The 19210-nt window shown below is 48.6% G+C and overlaps 1 protein-coding gene across 2 annotated transcripts in view; it reads right to left on the bottom strand.

Annotated features, from left to right (window-relative positions):
• Positions 1-19210, bottom strand: part of SOGA1 (suppressor of glucose, autophagy associated 1) — a 66430-nt gene that overhangs the window by 19747 nt on the left and 27473 nt on the right. Inside the window, exons 4-8 of one of the 2 annotated variants that reach the window (XM_032419299.1) lie at positions 11058-11120; positions 9206-10396; positions 7888-8028; positions 5470-5595; positions 4281-4511 (exon numbers count right to left, since the gene is read on the bottom strand). In XM_032419299.1, coding sequence (XP_032275190.1) covers positions 4281-4511; positions 5470-5595; positions 7888-8028; positions 9206-10396; positions 11058-11120 — 1752 coding nt within the window. The remainder of the gene's footprint in view (positions 1-4280; positions 4512-5469; positions 5596-7887; positions 8029-9205; positions 10397-11057; positions 11121-19210) is intronic. The other variant, XM_032419300.1, reaches the window with a different exon arrangement.

Raw genomic sequence — 19210 nt, 5'->3', positions numbered from 1 at the left:
GTGTTTGGAGCTGGAGATACACCAGTGAGCAAGACAGAAAAAACCCTTGTCCCCTTTAACTTCCATTCCAGTAGCAGGAAAACAAACAAATAAGTGAAATGTAATGAAATGGCATTAAATGTCTAGAATGTCACACAGTGAAGAGCCCCGGGTAACAAGAGCAAGCCAAGGAGCTGGGGTGTGCTGCGTGTGGGTAGTCAAGGAGGGCCTCAGAGAGATGCGGTATTCGGGCAAAGTCCTGAAAGAGCTAAGAGAATAAGCCACGTGAACACCTGCAGGTCGAGAATTCTGGGGAAAGGGCACAGCAAATGCCAAGGTCCTGAGGTGGGAACATGTCTGTGTGAGGGAAGCAGGAGAGCCAGGGAGAAAGTGAGAGAGGTACGGGGAACAAGGCTGGTCGCCCAGGCCCGGGACTTGTAGGGACTTCGGCTTCTGCTCTGGGTGAAATGGGAGCCAGGAAGGACGCCCACCTGATGTGAGGTTTCACGAGATCACTGCAGCTGCTGAGCTTACTAGGCAGCAACAGAACCCCCTGTCACAAAACTCCGGGGGATGCCATCCATGTGCAATACATGCCGCCTGGGGTACCTACTCGTACCCTTCTGAATGCAAGATGCTTGGTGGAAAGGTGCAAGAGCAGAGCAGGGAGGCCAGGTAAGAAGCCTGCAGTGAAAATCCAAGCAAGAAGTGACGGTGGCTCAGCCGGGAAGGAGGGCAGAGCGGCTGGGTCAGCCTCTAGACAGAGTCTGGATAGAGTCACAAGGTGCAAGAAAGGCCATTTAAGCCATGTACCTGGACAAGCTCCCCAAGGGAGCAGGTGGAGTTAAGGGAGAGACGTAGCCCAAGGGCTGAGCCTTGGGGACTCTGATGTTAAGAGAGGGCAGGGAGAAAAGGAGGGTCCAGCCAAGGAGACCGAGAAAGAGCAACCAGTGAGGTGGAAGGAAACCCAAGAGAGTGTGATGTTCTAGAAACCAAATGAAGAAGGGTTTCTAATGTCAGCACGGGCACCGAGGCTGGGAAGTATGGGGTGGGGGGCGGGGGGCGTGCAGGGCAGGGCCTGCCTGAATAAACATCCCAATTCTGGCTCTGGTCACGAGTATCTGAACATATAGACTATGGTTGTCTGTAGACACAGGTGCACGATTCTTTCTCCAAAATCCTTGGGGCCAGGTGTGCTCGGAATTCAGAATGCATAGGGATTTAGAAAGACAATGTGGTACCCACACTGTATGTTGTACCACTGCCCCGGCAGGGCCTGGTGAACACCCTATGCTCTACCACACTCATGATTCCCCTACAAACATATGAATATTAACACGAAATGGGATAAATAAAGGTTCTGCTGCCAAATGAATGTCAGGCCAATCTTTTCCAACTGAGTTAGATACAACCAAACACAGCTCTCAGAGCTTCTGGATTTCAGAACTGAGGCAGGGAATCAAAGATCTTTATCTGCAGTAGAATGGGAATAATAGCTACCTACATTTCATGGCATATTTGTAAAGATGAAATGCAGTAATTCACCTGAAGTATTTAAAACAGTATCTAGAACACCATACTCAATGCCTGAGGGTTTTTTTTATCATTCACATGTATAGTATCATTTCACACATATAATTCTGCAGGGATGGACACATATTCTTTGAGAGTATGAATGTATACCAAGCTTACTTTATTTATTATTTTTTTTGGCAGCAAAGCAAGGTTTATTGAGCGATAGCAAAGTGATAGTACAAACCTCCCAAGGAGGGAGGGGACCTGAGGGGGTTGCCCTCAAGTTTATTATTTATATAGCTTTATGTATGTGCATATATCATATTAATATACACATATATATCTATTTTGACAATATATGTGGTTATGTTTATCTTTTTTAAAAAAAATTTTATTTTATTTTTTTAAAGATTTTATTTATTTATTTGACAAAAAGAGACACAGCGAGAGAGGGAATGCAAGCAGGGGGAGTGGGAGAGGGAGAAGCAGGCTTCCCACGGAGCAGGGAGCCCGACGTGGGGCTCGATCCCAGGACCCTAGGATCATGACCTGAGCCGAAGGTAGATGCTTAATGACTGAGCCACCCAGGCGCCCCTAAAGATTTTATTTATTTGAGAGAGAGAGAGAGCATGAGCGGGGATGGGGAGGGGCAGAGGGAGAGGGACAAGCAGACTCCCCAATGAGCAGGGAGCCTGACATGGGGCTCAATCCCAGGACCCCGAGATCATGACCTGAGCCGAAGGCAGACACTTAACCAACTGAGCCACCCAGGCACCCTGGTTATGTTTAGATCTTATTAATTATGTCTATTTCAGTAAATGTATTTCTATTAATTATAGGCACATATATTATTTAATTTTCTATGCTTACTTTTTTTTCCTTCCAAATTAAGTTTCTGTTTCTGTTACTCTAGTACATGGAAATAGCTAGAAAGATTTATACCAAATATGGAGGATTTGCCGGAGACAAACTGACTTAAAATATAGGCTATGTGGCCTCCAATTCACTTTGGAGGGTGTAGGGGAACATCCAACTTAGCAGCCACAACTGGGCTTCAGGTAAAATCAAAATAGTGGTTAAAAAGAAACAAATCAATATGGTGGTTCCCCAAAATATTAAAAATAAAACTACCATATGAACCAGCAATCCCACTTCTGGGTACATATCCAAAGGAAATGAAATCTGGATCTCAAGGAGCTATCTGCAGGCCCATGTTCGTTGCACCATTATTCACGATAGCCAAGATATGGAAATGACATAAGTGTTCACAAATGAATGGATAAAGAAAATGTGGTGTATATATACAATGGAATATTATTCAGCCATAAAAAAGAAGAAAATTCTGCCAGTTTTGACAACATGGATGGTTGTGAAATAAGTGAGATAAGCCAGATACAGAAAGACAAATACTGCAAGATCTCACTTACATGTGGAATGGAAAAAAAGCCAAACTCATACAAGCAGGGAGCAGAACAGTGGTTGCCATGGGCAGGGAAGCGGGGGTGGGGGGTGGGGGTGGGGAGATGCTGGTCAAAGGGTACAAAGTTTCAGTCATGCAGGATGAATAAGTTCTGGAGATCTATGTACAGCATGGTGACTACGGTTAGCAATACTGTATTGTATACTTGAAATTTGCTAAGAGAGTAGATCTTAAGTATTCTCACTATAAAAAAAAAAGAGGGGTGCCTGGGTGGCTCTGTCGGTTAAGGGTCTGACACTTGATTTCCAGCGTGGAGCCTATTTAAGTTAATTAATTAGTTAATTAAAATAAAATAGGTATATTCATAAGTCAAAAATAAACAGCAATTAAAAATATGTCCTGGGTTGTTCCCGATATGGGCCACCAAAAAGCAACAATGACTACATTTATATGTAAAACATGGATGAATCTCAAAAAATTATATTAGGCAAAAGAAGCCAGACACAAAAGACTACATGCACTTATCTGAAGTTCTAGAATAGGCAAAATTAATCCATGGTATAAGAAATCAGAACAGGGCGCCTGGGTGGCTCAGTTGGTTAAGCGACTGCCTTCGGCTCAGGTCATGATCCTGGAGTCCCTGGATCGAGTCCCGCATCGGGCTCCCTGCTCAGCAGGGAGCCTGCTTCTCCCTCTGACCCTCCCCCCCTCTCATGTGCTCTCTCTCTCTCATTCTCTCTGTCTCAAATAAATAAATAAAATCTTTAAAAAAAAAAAAAAAAAAGAAATCAGAACAGTGCTGACAGCTGGGGTGGGCATATTGACTGGAACAGCAGGGATCCTTTGGGGGCACTGGAAATGTGCTCTGTGTGAGCTGGGCAGGGACCATACAGATGTACATGGCAAAACTTCATCAGCTGTACACGTAAGATGTGTGCACTTTACTCTATGCAATGTATACCTTAAAAGAATAAAAAAGAATATGTACTATATTGGCATGTAATGCAATAGTAACAAAACTAGATTATTAAATTTACCTAGATACTGTTGCCTGCTGAGGACTCTGAGGTTCATTAAAAAGGGAAATGAACAAATATTAGAGAGGTGTTAAAGACCTATCAGCTCTCTTTGGGGAGGGACCAAGTCTGCCTCCATCACAGTATCCCCAGCACCTGCCACAGGGTCCAGTAAAGAGCTGGTTCTCAACAAGCTGATGCTGAATGAGTGAATGAATGCAGGATGGAAGCCTGCAAGCTGATGGCTTGGAGATGAGCCTCAGGGCTGTGTCAATGCCACTTGGGTGTCCCTCTGGTCCAATCTTCCCCACCCCACCTCTGCCCTAGTCCCAGCCCCAGGGGAGCCATACCTCAAGGAAGTCATCCCCCTCGCTGGGCAAAATCTTGCCCTGCCGCCAACGCTTGAGGAACCACCTGAGCTTCATGAAGAGCAGCAGGAAGTTGTGCTTGAACTGCTGGGACTCCTGCACCAGCATGTTCTTCTCCTGGCTCCAGAATTTCTGCTCCAGCCTCCGCTGGAGGCTCAGACTCTGCAGCTCAAACTCCCGCCTCAGGAGCGCCCTCTGCTGGTCCTCCTTCAGCTGGGAGGGGGACAAGAGTGTGAGCACCCCCAGCTGTCTTCCCAGCACTACCTTTTCCAGTTCCAGGCCTCAGATAAAGACAGAGACGAAAGCTCGGGAGGTGCCTCTTGGTGATCCCTGCCAGGGACTCTACCAATATCAGCTCATTCTGTTGAGATAAACTCCAGGGAAGAGAAATTCATAAAAGGAACAACAATCACAGTTATAGATCATTGAGAAGTGGGATTTGAACCCGGCTCTGCCTCATTATAAAAACCATGACATCACATAATGAGCACATACTGGCTGCCAAAGTTTCACGGGAACTCTCACATCTGATAAGGAACCTGGGAGGGTGAACAATGACGGTAGGAAGGGGTGACCCATGTCAAGGGCAAAGGACACGCCAGGAGAGAGAAGATGTAAATCCCGAGGAAGGAATGCAATGTCATGACTGAGAGAGCAGAGACTGGGATTAGAATCTCGCCCTGAAGGTGCAACCTGGGCCACCTGCTTCAGCTCCCTGGGCATCAGTCTCCCCATCTTTAAAATGGGGACACCTCAGGGGAAATCCTGAGGACTAAAGGACATAATGTGTGAAAAGAGCATTGCACAGCCCTGACATACAGTAAGGGCTTAATACATGCTTTCTATTAGCAGGACTACCAGCCTGGATTAGCAGCCAGACCTCTGGCCTTTCTGTACAGGTTTTCACCTGTATAGTTGGGAAAAGGAGGCCCAGAGAGGAGACAGGATTGGCCTGAGGTCACACAGGCAGTCAATGACAAGCCCAGGATTCCACCCCAGTAGAGCTAATGCACGATCAAGTATAGCTAGGGCCAGAAGACTTAAGTTTCCCGATACCCTTGCCTTCTGAAGACCCGTGGAGCCCTAAGGTTTCTGCCTTCCGTTCAGGGGAGAGAAGCTGGAGCCGGTGCAGGGGGGCGGGGGGGGGGGGGGGGCACCAGGCATCACCCACCTGGACCATTTTCTGGTTGAAGTTTTCGGCCTCCTCCTTCCGTAGCTGCCGCTCCTGGGAGAGCTGCTCTTGCAGGCCCCGGAGGCTGTCGTGGGCCTCGGCCAGCACCAACTGCAGCTCCTTGATCTGGGATAGGGATGAGGGACACAGAGGGAGAGAGCGGGGGGGAGAGGGGGGATAGAGCTGTGGTCAGAGGATGAGAGTTAAGTGGGGTCCAAGCTGTTGCTGGAATACAAATGAGGCACAGTGGCTGACCCTACTTCAGGGGGTTGTCATGACAAACGAAACAGTGCACATCAAATTTAGCTATTATTATAATTTCGCCTTGGTAATTTCTCTCTTTGAAATGCATTTGAAGAAAATAACATACTGAGAAAGCTAAGCTTGATTCACAAAGATGTTTGTTGTCTCATTGTTTATAATTACAAAAATTTAGAAACAACTTGGATAAATAAAGGGATTAATAGATGTGGTTAACAGGTCTATACATACATAAAAGTCCATTCAACTGTACACTTAAGGATAGTGTCCTTTATTGCACGTATATTATTATGTTATACTTCAATAAAAAATTAGAAAAGATATATACCTCAATAGAAAAACAGAAGGGACATGGACACACACACTTAAATGTGAACAGTGGTTAACTGACAAGCTCGTGATCTTGACTTCCTTCTTTATATCTTTATGCAATGCTGCTTAGGGATTTTGCTGTAGTTATTTGTTGCTTATGAGGTCTACATAATAAAATCTTAAGAAAAAGACAGTAAAACTATATGCATTGAGGGGAAATTGTGTTTATAAGTATTTGTAGCTAAACAGGGAAAACTAATCTATTCTGTTAGAAGTCAGGATGACGACTGGACGGGGACCAGAAGGGAGGCTTCAAGGACAGGTCAGGCTCTGTTTATTAATGTGCTCGCTGACTACATAGGAGTGTTCAGTTTGTAAAAGTCATTTGATCTGTCCACTTACAAGTGCTTTTCTATGCGTGTTATACTTCAATTTAAATTTTTTTTAAGTATTTCCAGTAACAGAGGGAAATGTTTATGCTGTCATGTTAAGCAGGAAAAAAAAAAAAAGAAATGTCATCTGCCACTCCTACATCAAACCTTCCCAGGCACAGCAAGATGTCCCTCTGTGAAAAAAAAAAAACCATTTATTATCTAGCCAATAACATGGAAACTTGGCAATGGAAGGCATTCTGACTTAAGGTATATCTTGTATGCCTATTTTATATTAAAGATCCTTTCAGGGCTGGATACTCCCAGCTACCTCTGGTGTTCTCCTTGGACTCGGTGCCTAACACAGAGTCTGGCAAATTATAACTGCTCAGTAAAGAGTGGCTGAATGAAATAATAATTGAATGCATGCAGGTGAACTGGCCTATCTCCTTTTCTCAGAAAATGAGAACTAAATACTTCATGTTGTGTTTTGTTTTTTTTCCCTTTTTACTATGGCTGCTAGGAAGCTCAGTCCACTTAAGAGAGTTTGATCCATCAGCTTCCAGGGAGCTTCTTCCCCTGGGCACTTGCAGACTGGCCTTCCTGGAACCACAAAATTGCCTTCCCATGGATATTCAGAAGAAAAGGCTGCTTAGGTTGGGGCACACACAAGGTTCTCCGTGGCTCAGGAGCCTCAAGGAGGCTCCATCCCATCCACAGTAGCCTTTTCCTACTTCAGGTTCGTTAGGAAGTGCTGGTAGAGACTCAAAAGGCTTGGGAGGGGCTCAGAACCACCAGGAATTCTCAAGAACCAGGGAATCCTAGAAATTCTACAGCCTCTACCCACTTGAATCCTCCCATGTTACAAATGGGGAAGGTGCAGCCGGAGAATGGGAACATGCCTAAGGCCACAAAGCCACACTGGTGGGTCCCCTGAGGCCCTGAGATGTGTCATCTTCCTCCTCCTCCTCACCCAACAGGGACCAGGCTTTAATAAGGTTTTTCATGCATTTAATCCTTTCAACAGCCCTCTGAGGGATCACCTTTATTGTAAAGGTGAGAAAATGGAGATCAGAGAGGTCAAGTGACTTGTCTACAATCTCACAGCCAGTACACAGCAGTTCCACAATTTGAACCCAATCAGCCCGACTGTAAAGATTGCTGTGCTCCTGCTAAAGAAATGAGTGGTTTCATTAAATGACATAAATTATTAAATTCCCAGTGAAATTTAGTATAGCAAAACAAAATCCATTTTTTCAAATGAGTTTATAAGCTTCCTTTTATCAGGCCAAGAGAAGGGCCCAAACTTCCTTGTCTCCCTTTTAGTCCTCGTTGCCAGGAAGTGTGGAACCAAATGGAATACTCAAAACCCACATCATCACCAGCTAAGCTTCTCCACAGATCGCCCAGCCTCTGGGAGGCCCCAGCCATTCTCCTCCTGCCCTCCCCCTCACTTGATCAGGCCTAGGCCCACCTCAGAGGCGTAGGAATCATTGTCTTCGGCTCGGTAAGGCCTGAAGTTCCGGCCGGGGTCAGGCTTGGAGTCCAAGTCACCACTGCGGAAGGGCTCTCGTATCCTGGGCTCCCATTCCGGCAGATCCCTAAAGTCAGGCGGCTGCACCCAGAGGCACAGGCAGAAGAGACCAAAGGTAACTATGGGGAGGGGCCCAGGGGGTGCCAGAAGCAGCCCCCACCCTAGGCCCTGGGCTCTAAAAGAGGCTCTGACCACCCACTTGAGGGCTGGGGCCTCAGTGGATTCATCTCTGCAGCCCAGACCTGGGCCTACAACTACTCAGTGAGTGTCTGTCGAAAGGATGAAGGAGTAGCTAGGTGGTGAGTGAAAACCCTGATCCTGTGTATGTCTGTCTTGTGCACAAACCTTCTGAGCCAGGCTCAACAGTCCTACCACATGTATGGCCCCAGCTCATTCCTACCTCAAGAAGAACCAAGGGGGAGACTTAACATGGGGGGGGAGGGGTGTCTGCCTGCTTAGAAAAGCAAGATCAAGCCAGATCAGCAGGGCACAGATTAAAGAAATTACGGCACAACTACACCGTGTAGTTGTCGAAAAGAAAGAGCTAAATCTCTGTACAGACATGGGAAGACCCCTCCCATTGTTCTCCGGATGAAGATGCTCCCTGCAACCCAGCCACCCTCCTTCCCTTTGTCCTCGGGCACGCCATGCTCCTTCCAGCTATGATGCCTTCTCATGGGCTAGTCCCTCTACTTACAACACTATTTCCCTGCTAATCTACCCTTCTGATCTCAGCTCAGATCAGAGGCCTTCCTTGACCCAGAGACGAGGTCAAGTTGCTTGTTCACAGAACCAAGTGCCCTTCCCTGAGAGCTCTCATATCCGTTTGTCATTCAGTGTTATTCAGTGGCCTGATATTTTGATTAACATCTTTCTTCCCCGGAGGGCAGGAATCAGGTCTGGTTTTGCTCCAGCACCAAGCACAAAAAGCATACAAACAATACATACAGCAGTGTAAGCGCATGAACCACTAGACACGTTACACAAGAAAAATCAGTTGTGTGGTAACAGCAGGTAGCACATAAAACAAGATGGGTGAAAAACAAGTCCACGAGAGGCTATGTAGAGAAAGACTTCAAAGGGCATGCTGTGATGATGACATGGTCATGTTCTGGGTGGTGATGACACCAGCGTGCTCCCCTCGGGAAAACTCATTCAGCCGTACACTCGTGGGCTGTGTGCTTCTCTGTCCTATGTATGATTTGGTGAAAAGTTTCTAACAAGAAAAGTAACAGGGCCTGTGACTGGGACATCTTACCTGGAAGTCTGAGCCAAGGTCTTTGGCCAAAAGAATCTCCTTGGAGGGCCCCTGGGAGCCCAAGGCAGGCAGCGCGGGGAAGGGCTCTGGCTGCTCCTTGGCAGAGCTCCCGACCACGGCGTCCGCCTTCCGCGTGAAGGCATTGAGCTCCTGCTGGAGCATGCTCAGCCGCACCAGGATGGCATGGATGAGCTTGGTGTCCCTGGGACCCTCGCTGTTGTCAGGGGCCTCATGCAGCCGAAAGTCAGCACACTCGTTGTCCAGGTACAGGCGGAGGCCGGCCGAGAAGCCGTTGGCGTCGGCTACCAGGACATCGATGGCCTTGCTGACCAGGGCGGCCTGCTCCCTCAGCCCAGGCAGCAGCTCGGCCTCCCGGGCTCTGCAGAGCCGGGCAGCGTGGGGGCCGTGGGCCTCGCCAAGAGCCGCGGGCACACACTGGGCAGAGTCCCCGGCCTCGGCGTCCGTCTCCAGCATGGGCCGCGTGCTCTGGCAGGAGGCAAGATCACAGCGCTGGAGGTTGGAGAGCAGCACCCGGTTCTCGTACTGCAGCTTCTTGACCTTGCCGCTGAGCTCGCCGATCTGCAGCTTGGCGGCTGTCAGCTCCTCCTGCGAGGGCTCGCTGAGCACGGAGCAGCTGTCCTCCGACAGCGTCACGTCCAGCTCGTGCTCCGAGCGGTACTTGGCCAGCTCGGTGAGCAGCAGCTTGTTCTGCTCCTCCAGCTCTGCCGAGGAGCGCCGGAGCAGCTCGGCCTCCTCCTCCACAAACTGCAGGTGTCGCCGCAGCTCCGCCAGGCTTTCCCCGCACTCGCCGCCCCCCAGCGCCGAGAAGGCCAGGCGCGCCTCCGCGCCGCCGCCGCCGCCTCCGCCGCCGCCGTGATCCTTCATGTCATCCATCTCCGCCCGCAGGCCTCGGTTTTCCACCTCCAGCTCCACGATGCGGCGGCTCAGCAGGTTGGCTTCCTCCTCCACCAGCTTCAGGTGCACCTTCAGCTCGGTCTCCCGGGAGTGGGGCGCATCGGCCAGCTCCTCGGCGGACAGGGCGCTGTCCAGATCGCCGTAGAGCGAGCGGTACTTGAGCAGCTCCTCTTTCATGCTGTCGTTCTCCTTGGCGAGCTTGGTGAGCTTCTTGCACATGAGGGCTGACTCCTCCTTTGCGAAGTGCAGCTGGCACTTCAGGTCCGCGCTGTCCTCCTGCAGCCCGATGGGCACGGGGACAGACAGGACCCACGAGGGTTAGCCACGCAAGGCTCAGTACCAGCCGCTGCATTTTGGGGAGCACTAATTACGTGCTGGGGGACACAGGAATGAACCGGACAAGGGCCTGACTCTCGAGGAGCAGGGGAAGCAGAGAGGGAGACCTCCTTGACATTGCAGCAAAGATGGAGCACCGCACAGCCTGGGGAATCCTGGAGGGCTTCCTGGAGTGGGCAACATCCTGCCAGGCAACTGTCGCTGCCACTGCTGCTACCCTTACTACTATCTATAGTTTCCTCATCTGTAAAATGGGGCAATAACACTCCCTTCCTTATGGAGCCACGGGGAGGATTCAATGAGATAATGAAGGAAAAGGGCCGGGCACACTGACAATCCAGGACCGCGAGAAGCTAACTGTACTCTGACTGACCCGCGCTACATCTGTAATATAGCATTTTATCCGTCTGCCGGTGCGAGAACCATGCGCTCAGCGCATCGTTTGGGGAAGTGAAATGAGCATCGAAGCCAAGAAAATGAAAAAGAGGAGGGCGGGGTTGAAGCTGGGGAGGGGTGGGCTTCCCAGGCCACTCGGGAGTTAGGCCTCACCCTTCAGATTCCAAACTTCCCTGTGGGGGCCGTGGGGGCTGCCGGGAAATACCTGCACCGAAGGCTTCTTGTCTGTCTTCCCCAGGGAGCGGGTTCCTCTTTTCTTCAAGGAATGCTAGAAATTAAAAAACAAAAACACACAAAACTGAAAGCTCATGGGGCTGGTGATGGGCATCAAAGAATAGTCAAGGTGCCGAGGCTTCCACCAAGGGCCTCCTCCTTGCCCAGCCTAGCCCAGCCACGTCCAGGCTTTGACCACCACCAACACCCGAGCCAGAGGGGTCCTCAAGAACACCCAGCGGGCCAGAAGCACATGAGGACTCTGATCACACCTGCCAGGGTTCCCCCCGACCTCCTACCCCTATGTTATGATCCAGTTGGCCTGGGCCAAGACCCAGAAATCTGGGTTTCTCTTCTCCTGTGTCTTTCATTCATTCACCAAGGATTTCCTGAGTACCTATGATGTGCCAGGTGCGGCTAGGCATAGAGGACACAGTGGTGACCAAGCCAGACAGGGTACCGGGGGAGGATGCTGTGGTGCTCCACCCAGATCCCCGCCTCCTCAGAACTAGGGGACTTGTTCCCCCAACTAAGACCTAAATGATCCCACTGGCTGAGGGCAGCCCCTTCATTCAAGGTCATATGCCCTCCCTAGGGGGAGCCCACATGCAATGACTGGTCCATGGCCTCCTGCCTCAACTCAGAACAACTCTAAACAGCCGTCCCAGCTCCAGAGCTCCCCATGGGATGGGCTGAGGCCATTGGTGTGAATGCTCTGAGCCTCCCTGGTGGCATTATTCCCAAGGGGACTCTTCCATAAGCAGGCAAATCTCCATTTCAGGGGGAATCCTGTCCTCATGGACTTTAATTCGGAATGTATACTAATAAACAAAATGCAAATGGGTAAAACATCACAATTACACAGGAGGCACTGCTCGATTTTTCACAATTTAAATTGTAAGTTTTCATGTAAAACAACGCTATAATAATCATAATTCAAAAATTCAGAACTGATATGGAAAAAAATTGATTTTTTTTTAGAAATTGATACTTTTAATTGGATAAGCAAATTCTACATGGGAAAAAAGTACCCTAAGAAAGTAGAATTATAAATGATGCTGGGAAAAAAATTTGCAATTTATTGCACTGACAAAGGGTTGATATCCTAAATACATAAAGAGCTTCATAAAATAGACAACAAAAAGGCCAACAAACCTATATTAAAATGTGCTAGAGATATGAAAACTGTTCACAGGAAAAGAAAGGTAAATGGTTTGTAACCATAGGAAGATTTCAACCCTATTCAAGAAGGAGAAATGCAAATTAAAACTACACCCAGATACCATTTCTCACCTATCTGATTGGCAAAAATCCAAACATCTGACAATACATTCTACTGGTGAAGCTATGGAGAAGGAGGAAAAGTCCTATACCACTGGGAAGAAAGCAAAATGGCAGAAGCCCTATGGAGGGGAACTTGAGGAAATGTTACAATAATTTTTACTCAAGTTTCTTGATGTTTAAAAAAGTCACGCAGGGGGTGCCTGGGTGGCTCAGTTGGTTAAGAGACAGACTCTTGATTTCAGCTCAGGTCATGATCTCAAGGTCATGGGATCGAGCTCCCCCCACATCCCCCACAACACGCTCAGCGGGGAGTATGCTTGAGATTCTCTCTCTCCCTCTCCCTCTGCCCCTTTGCTCTAATAAATAAATAAAATCTTTTAAAAAACCTTTCAAAGATTTTATTTATTTATTTGACAGAGAGAGTGGCAGTCAGAGGGAAAGTGAGAAGCAGTCTCCCCACTGAGCAGGGAGTCCGACATGGGGATCGATCCCAGGACCCTGGGATCGTGACCTGAGCTGAAGGCAGACGCTTAACCGACTGAGCCACTCAGGCACCCCTTATATTTTTTTTAAAATAAATTTTAAAAGTCATTCAGTTAGGGGCGCCTGGGTGGCTCAGTCAGTTAAACGTCTGCCTTCGGCTCAGGTCGTGATCCCAGAGTCCTGGGATCGAGCCCCACGACGGGCTTCCTGCTCAGCGGGGAGTCTGCTTCTCCCTCTCCCTCTGCCTGCCGCTCTGCCTACTTGTGCTCGCTCTCTCTGTGTCAAATAAATAAATAAAATCTTTAAAAAAAAATAAAAAAAATATAAGTCATTCAGTTAGATGCATGAGTCTATTGAACACTCCTTCCCATGAGACGGATGATTTATATTAGTGTATAAAACCACACTTAGGTTGCCTTTGACTTTTCAAGTTCAACAAGTATTTTTTGAGAATGCTCCCAGGTGTTTGAATACATCCTTCCCTAGCCCCCCACCTCTCATACCCATCCCTGAAGGTGAGAACCACTGACCTAATCCAAGCCCCCACCTGGCTGAAGGTGGGGGAGAAAGGTCCCCCAGTAAATCCATAGCTGACCTGGGGCCAGTTCTTGACCAAGCTCTTGATATAGTTCCCAAGACTTGGGAAGGAGAAAATGTGCCTTCCTTGATGAGGGCCAGAGTGGAGGGAGCACAGTGGTTCTCAACCCCGGGCGCACATCAGAATTAGCCGGGGGAAGTTAAACAAAAAAATGCTGATCCTCCAGGTCCCAGAGATTTATAACTGGTCCAGGGTCGGTCCCAGGCATCGGTATTTTTAAACAGCTTCCCAGGTTGATTCTATTGCGCGGCCCAGGCTGGAACCAGAGAACCAGGGAAATGAACTCCAGCTGGGGTCTGAAGTATATCTTGGAGCCCAATCAAATCCTAAAGAGACCTTTTGAAATTCAAATGAGGCAGGAAGACAGAGGCTGATATTTCAGATGCTGGGTGCCAAGAGTGAAGAGCCAGTATTTGAGAAGGGCTGATCTGGGATCTTTCAAAATTGAGGAGGAGAAGGTAGGAAATGGGGTGATGCCACAAAACAGGTTCCCCCCACAAACAGCCCCTCCCACAAAGGGCGCCTGGGAAGGGGTTGCTCAGAGGGACACCTGGGCATGGAGTGAGTGGTGAGGTGGGGGCTCTAGGGACAGCTGGTCAGGCTTGCAGATCCAGGGCTGGCTTAGCACAAGCTGAGGGGTAAGGGTGGCCTCAGCTGGGAGCTGAACTCTGGCAACCCCACAACACTGAGTTTATGATCCTGGGCGAACCCCTTCCTCTCCCTACAAAATTGAGCCGCTTCAGGTGAACACAGCCTCTTCAAGCACTGCAGACTCCCTGGAGGGAGGAAATGGGGTGACAGGAAGGGGGCCAGCGCACTAGGAGGTCCCAGCCACCACATATAAAGGAATGAAATCATATAAAGCCTCTTTACAAAGGACGGAGGGGAGTGAGATTTCCGGACATGGTGAAGTCTCTGAGACATCTCAGTAAGGAAAAGAAGGAACTCACGCAACAAAACCCACAACCCAAATGTCCACCAACTGATAAATGCACAAACAAAATGTGGTATATCCACACGAGGGAATATCGCTCAGCCACCGAAAAAAATGAAGTACTCATACTTGATTGATAGCACATGTATCTTGAAAATGTTCATGCTAAGTGAAAGAAGCCAGTCACAAAAGGCCACACAATGTAGGATACCATTTACATAAAATGTCCATAATAGGCAAATCCATAATGGCAGAAAGTAGATTAGTGGTTGCCCAGGGGCTGGGCAAGGCCGCGGAGTGGCTGGGGAGTGACTGTTGATGGGCTTGGGGTTTCTTGTTGGGGCGATGAAAATGTTCTGGACCGAGAAAGTGGTGAAGGTTGTACAACTCTGAATATTCTACAAAACCACCGAACTGTATACTTTAGAAAGACAAACTTTATCACATGTGAATTATATCTCAATAAAGCTGTTATTAAAAAAAAAACCTAGAGCATGTTACCATTGTTATAGAAATAAGGGGTGTGCGTGGGTATGTGGGTGTGTGGGGGGGGGTGTGTGTGTGCATGCACACAGGCTGGGGAAGGTCTGAAGAATATATTATCAGGCTGTTCACAATGGGAATACAGCAAACTTACACTTGGCCTACTTCTTCCCCCACATTTTTGGGGGGTGGGGTGGGACATAGTTCTCCAGCTTTTCCTTTAAAATTTTTTTCATTACAAAATTTTCTAAAAATTAATATACAAAAATATATTCTCACTAAAAATCTATACCACGCTGACAAATCAGAAGCACCCCCCCCCCCCGCCATTCTCCTCCCCACCCTGAGGGTGACCACAGCTGACAGCCAGCTGGAGCTCCTTCTCGACCTTTGGCTCTGTGTTTAAAATACTGAAATAGATGGGGCTCTTTTAGACTTTCTTTCCTTCCTATGTTTACTTGACTCTGTGATCTTTGATTTTTATAATAAGCACCTTAGGCAGAAGAAAACCGCAAACATCCAGCATTTTTAAAAAGTTTGTGTTCATGCTACATTATTCTACGTGTTACAGAAACCATGGATACAATACAATCCCATCTTCATTTTCTAAAAATACATAGAGAAATACACATTGTGTGAACATAGAGAAAAGCCTAAAAAGATACAAACCAACTTGCTAACCATGGGTTAAGCTGAGTCAGGAGCAGAATTCAGGGAGGTGGTTAAGAGAGGCTTCCCTCTTCTTTTTTATGTAGGGTTATTATTTCTATTATTTTTTGGATAACACACTCACATTGTTCAAACTTCAAAACCACAAAAATGGGGGAAGGAGGGCCAAGTGGGGGAAGGGGAGTGAGACACCTAGGCTTTCAGTTATGGAATGAATAGGTCTCAGGGATGAAAGGTACAGCATAGGGAATACAGTCAATGGTATTATAATAGGGTTGCCTGGAGAGAGACGGTAGCTACACTTACGGTGAGCACAGCATAATGTGTAGACTTGTTGAATCACTATGTCGTACACCTGAAACCAATGTCACGTTGTGTGTCAACTACACTTCAAAAAAAAAAAAAATCACAAAAAGGAATACAGTGAACCCAAGTCCCCAGTTTTCCTGCCGGAGACAAATCAATACACCTGGAGTCTGACATACGCATCCTTAGTGGTAGGCTGGGCCTGCACTGATGTGCTTTTGTAGTGATATTTTTGCTTCATTGAGCTTCTGTTAGGGGAAAAAAAAATGCATATAGACCTATACATTTCAATATGTGTGTGCATATAAATAGAAAAATGTATTGGGAGTATACGCCCCTCCCAAATAATAATTTGATAATTACTCAGAGTAACTCCTCTGAAAACTGGATTACAGCTGAATTTTTCCTCCTTTATCACTTACTTGTATTTTTTTCTATTAGTCTTCCTCTATTAAGCCTATATATAACCTGTCGGGTGGAGGGGGAAAATCATAGTGAGATGTTTTTAATATACTTTCCCAAGAAAAGTCACTGGACACCTTTCCAACCGGCAGAGAGGAAGCTCTGAGAGCCATGAACCTCCCCGGGAAGGGAGGGCAGTAGGCAGTGAAGAGGGGCCAGAGCAGCAAACCCTTTCAGGACCAGACTAACTCCAGCCTTTTCTGGTTGGAACTGACCCCCCCGCATTCTAGTTGGGTGTCTGGGACCGCCCTGCGCTGCCCCCCCATCTAAGCCATTTGGGCTCCCACACTACCCTTCAGCTCTGGAGGGAAAACAAGGCAGGCTCACAGAGCACAAAGACCTCCTCCCCTCTGCAGGACAGCAGCTGGCCAGGCGGCCTGGGGGGCTGCGGTGCCCCTCCAGGGAGCCAGGGCCTGTCAGAGCCCCTTGGTAGAGCCCCCAGGGGCAGATGTTCTGGCCCCAGGCCTCAGGAGAGTGGGAAGGAAGGGGCAGGGCAGGGCGGTCCCAGACACCAACAAGAATGCCGGTTGCTAAGTGCCAGACCCCAAGGGCACATTCTTTGGCCTGGCACACATCAGGGGCTTCCCCACCTACCAGCAACTCACAAGGCCACCTTTGAGCAGCCAGGGTGGCGCCTCTAAGCATCCTTGGTCTAACAGCTCCTAGTAGGAGCAGGAGCTACGGCCTGCCTTGTCCTTCCCTAGGAGACTGGTAGATCGTGTCCCCCGCGCACCCAGCGCGCACAGAGATGCTGCCTGAGCACAGCTCTGCAAGGGCCCCCTGCGCTCAAACACCTTCCCTGCTTCCGTCCTGCCAGGAAACAAAGACCAACCTTCAAGGAATAAAATGAACCTGCTGCCAAAACAGCCGGGCAGAGTCTCACCAAATATGGAGGGGATGTTTGAAAGGGTCTCACTGAAAACACAGCCTGTGCTGTGTGTCCAAAATTTACTCTAGAGGGGACCTGGGATGGGGGTGCGTCTCGAAGACTGAGGCATTCTTCCTCCAGAGCAGCTGAAGCAGCTAGAGCCGAGCGGCCCAGGCTAAGGGGAGACCATCTGGGGGGAGGAAGCAAAGACTGGTTTAGACGTGAGCCCCAAATCAGAAGTCACTGGGGCACACACTGACAATTGCAGGCATGCCTTGCAATGTAAATGCTCCTTCCACGGGCAAGCGGCAGCCTGACACGGACCGCGCCTTGCTAAGCACTTCACCTGCTTGTCTCTGAGAAGCAGGGATTCGTATTCCTGTCTTATAAGTGAACAAACTGAGCCCTGGAACAGTTACACGATTTGCCCAGCAGCACAGTCATTGGCAAGTGAGCGGCAAGGCCATTCAAACTCAGGCCCGTGTGACTCCAAATTCGAGTTTCCCCTAAACCACACAAACCACAGCCCGGCTGCATCAGATGACACCACCAGCAGAACCAAGATTTGAACCTGGGTGATCTGATGCCAAGGTCGGCACCCTGCCTACCCCATCGGAGTGGGAATCAGGACAAGAAGCCCGCGCTAGAGACGGAGGGACTCACTCCCTGACGCGAGCAGCCCCTTTGGAGGTTCTGAAAACACAGCAGGGCCCTAGGGAGGTACCTGGATAGGGTGAGGAGGGTGGGCGGCACCTAAGAGTCAGGGTGACTTTGGGAGATAGAGAGTCCTGGGTTAGAATCCCATCTTTGTCCTTCCCCAGTCCCATCTCTATGCAGCAGTCCACTCCTTGGTATACACCCAAGAGAACGGAACACAGATGAACATCCAAAACCTGTATGCAAATGGACACAGCAGCATCACTCAGACTAGTCAGAAGGTGGAAACAACCCAAATGTCCATCAACTGATGGGTGGACAAACAAAATGTCTATCCATACAATGGATTATTATTTGACCATTAAAAGGAATGAAGTACTGGGCTGCCTGGGGGGCTCAGTTGGTTAAGTGTCTGCCTTCGGCTCGGATCATGATCCCAGGGTCCTGGGATCGAGTCCCGCATCAGGCTCCCTGCTCAGCAGGAAGCCTGCTTCTCCCTCTCCCTGATGCTCGCTCTGACAAATAAATAAAATCTTTTCAAAAAATTTTTTAAAAACAGTAATGAGTGCTGACACATGCTTCAACATAGATGAACCTTGAAAACCTGATGCTGTGTGAAAGAAGCCAGTCACAAAAAAATCACATATTGTAGGATTCCATTTGTATGAAATGTCCAGAATAGGCACATCCACAGAGACAGAGTGTAGATTAGCAGTTGCCAGGGGCTGGAGGGCAGGGGGAATGGGGAGTGACTGCTAACAGGTACGGGGTTTCTTTCAGGGACAATGGAAATAGTCTAGATTTAGATCATGGTGATGGACGTACAACACTATGAATATATTAAAAACCATTACATTTGACATTTTAACATGGTGACTTTAATAGGATGTGAATTATATCGCAATTAAAATACTGTCGAGAAGCGTACCACCTATAAAATGGATAACAACACTAGGCATGTTGGGAGGCTGTTGGTTTCACAGCATGAGGAGGTATACCAAATGCTCGGTGTGGTGCCTGGTACAGAGCCAGCACTCAGACCCAGCAGCTATATTCTAATACATCACGTCGACACTCATGTTGGCTTTCTGCCTAAAACACAAGAACGGGGGACTGATACTGGACGAGGGGGAGGCTGGTGTTACGATTCTTGAATTGCAGCCCAGCTGCCCAACAGTACCACCGCAGAGGGCAGCTGGGGCCGGCCACCCTCCCTTCTCTACAGTGAAAAGCGATCGCCATGGCAACCACATCAGCTCAGGCCAGGGGCTCCTGTTCTCAGCTGGGTGACAGGATCACCACAGCAACCTGTCAGGATGGCAAAGGCATATCTGGATGATGGGACTCTGGCAGCTCTGGCAGAACTGCTAAGGGACCCTCATCTCCATGGCAACGATGTCA

This window comes from Phoca vitulina, unplaced genomic scaffold (genome assembly GCF_004348235.1).
Source record: "Phoca vitulina isolate PV1807 unplaced genomic scaffold, GSC_HSeal_1.0 scaffold22, whole genome shotgun sequence".
NCBI classification, from domain to species: domain Eukaryota; kingdom Metazoa; phylum Chordata; class Mammalia; order Carnivora; family Phocidae; genus Phoca; species Phoca vitulina.
This window is presented reverse-complemented; position numbering and strand designations above follow the sequence as displayed.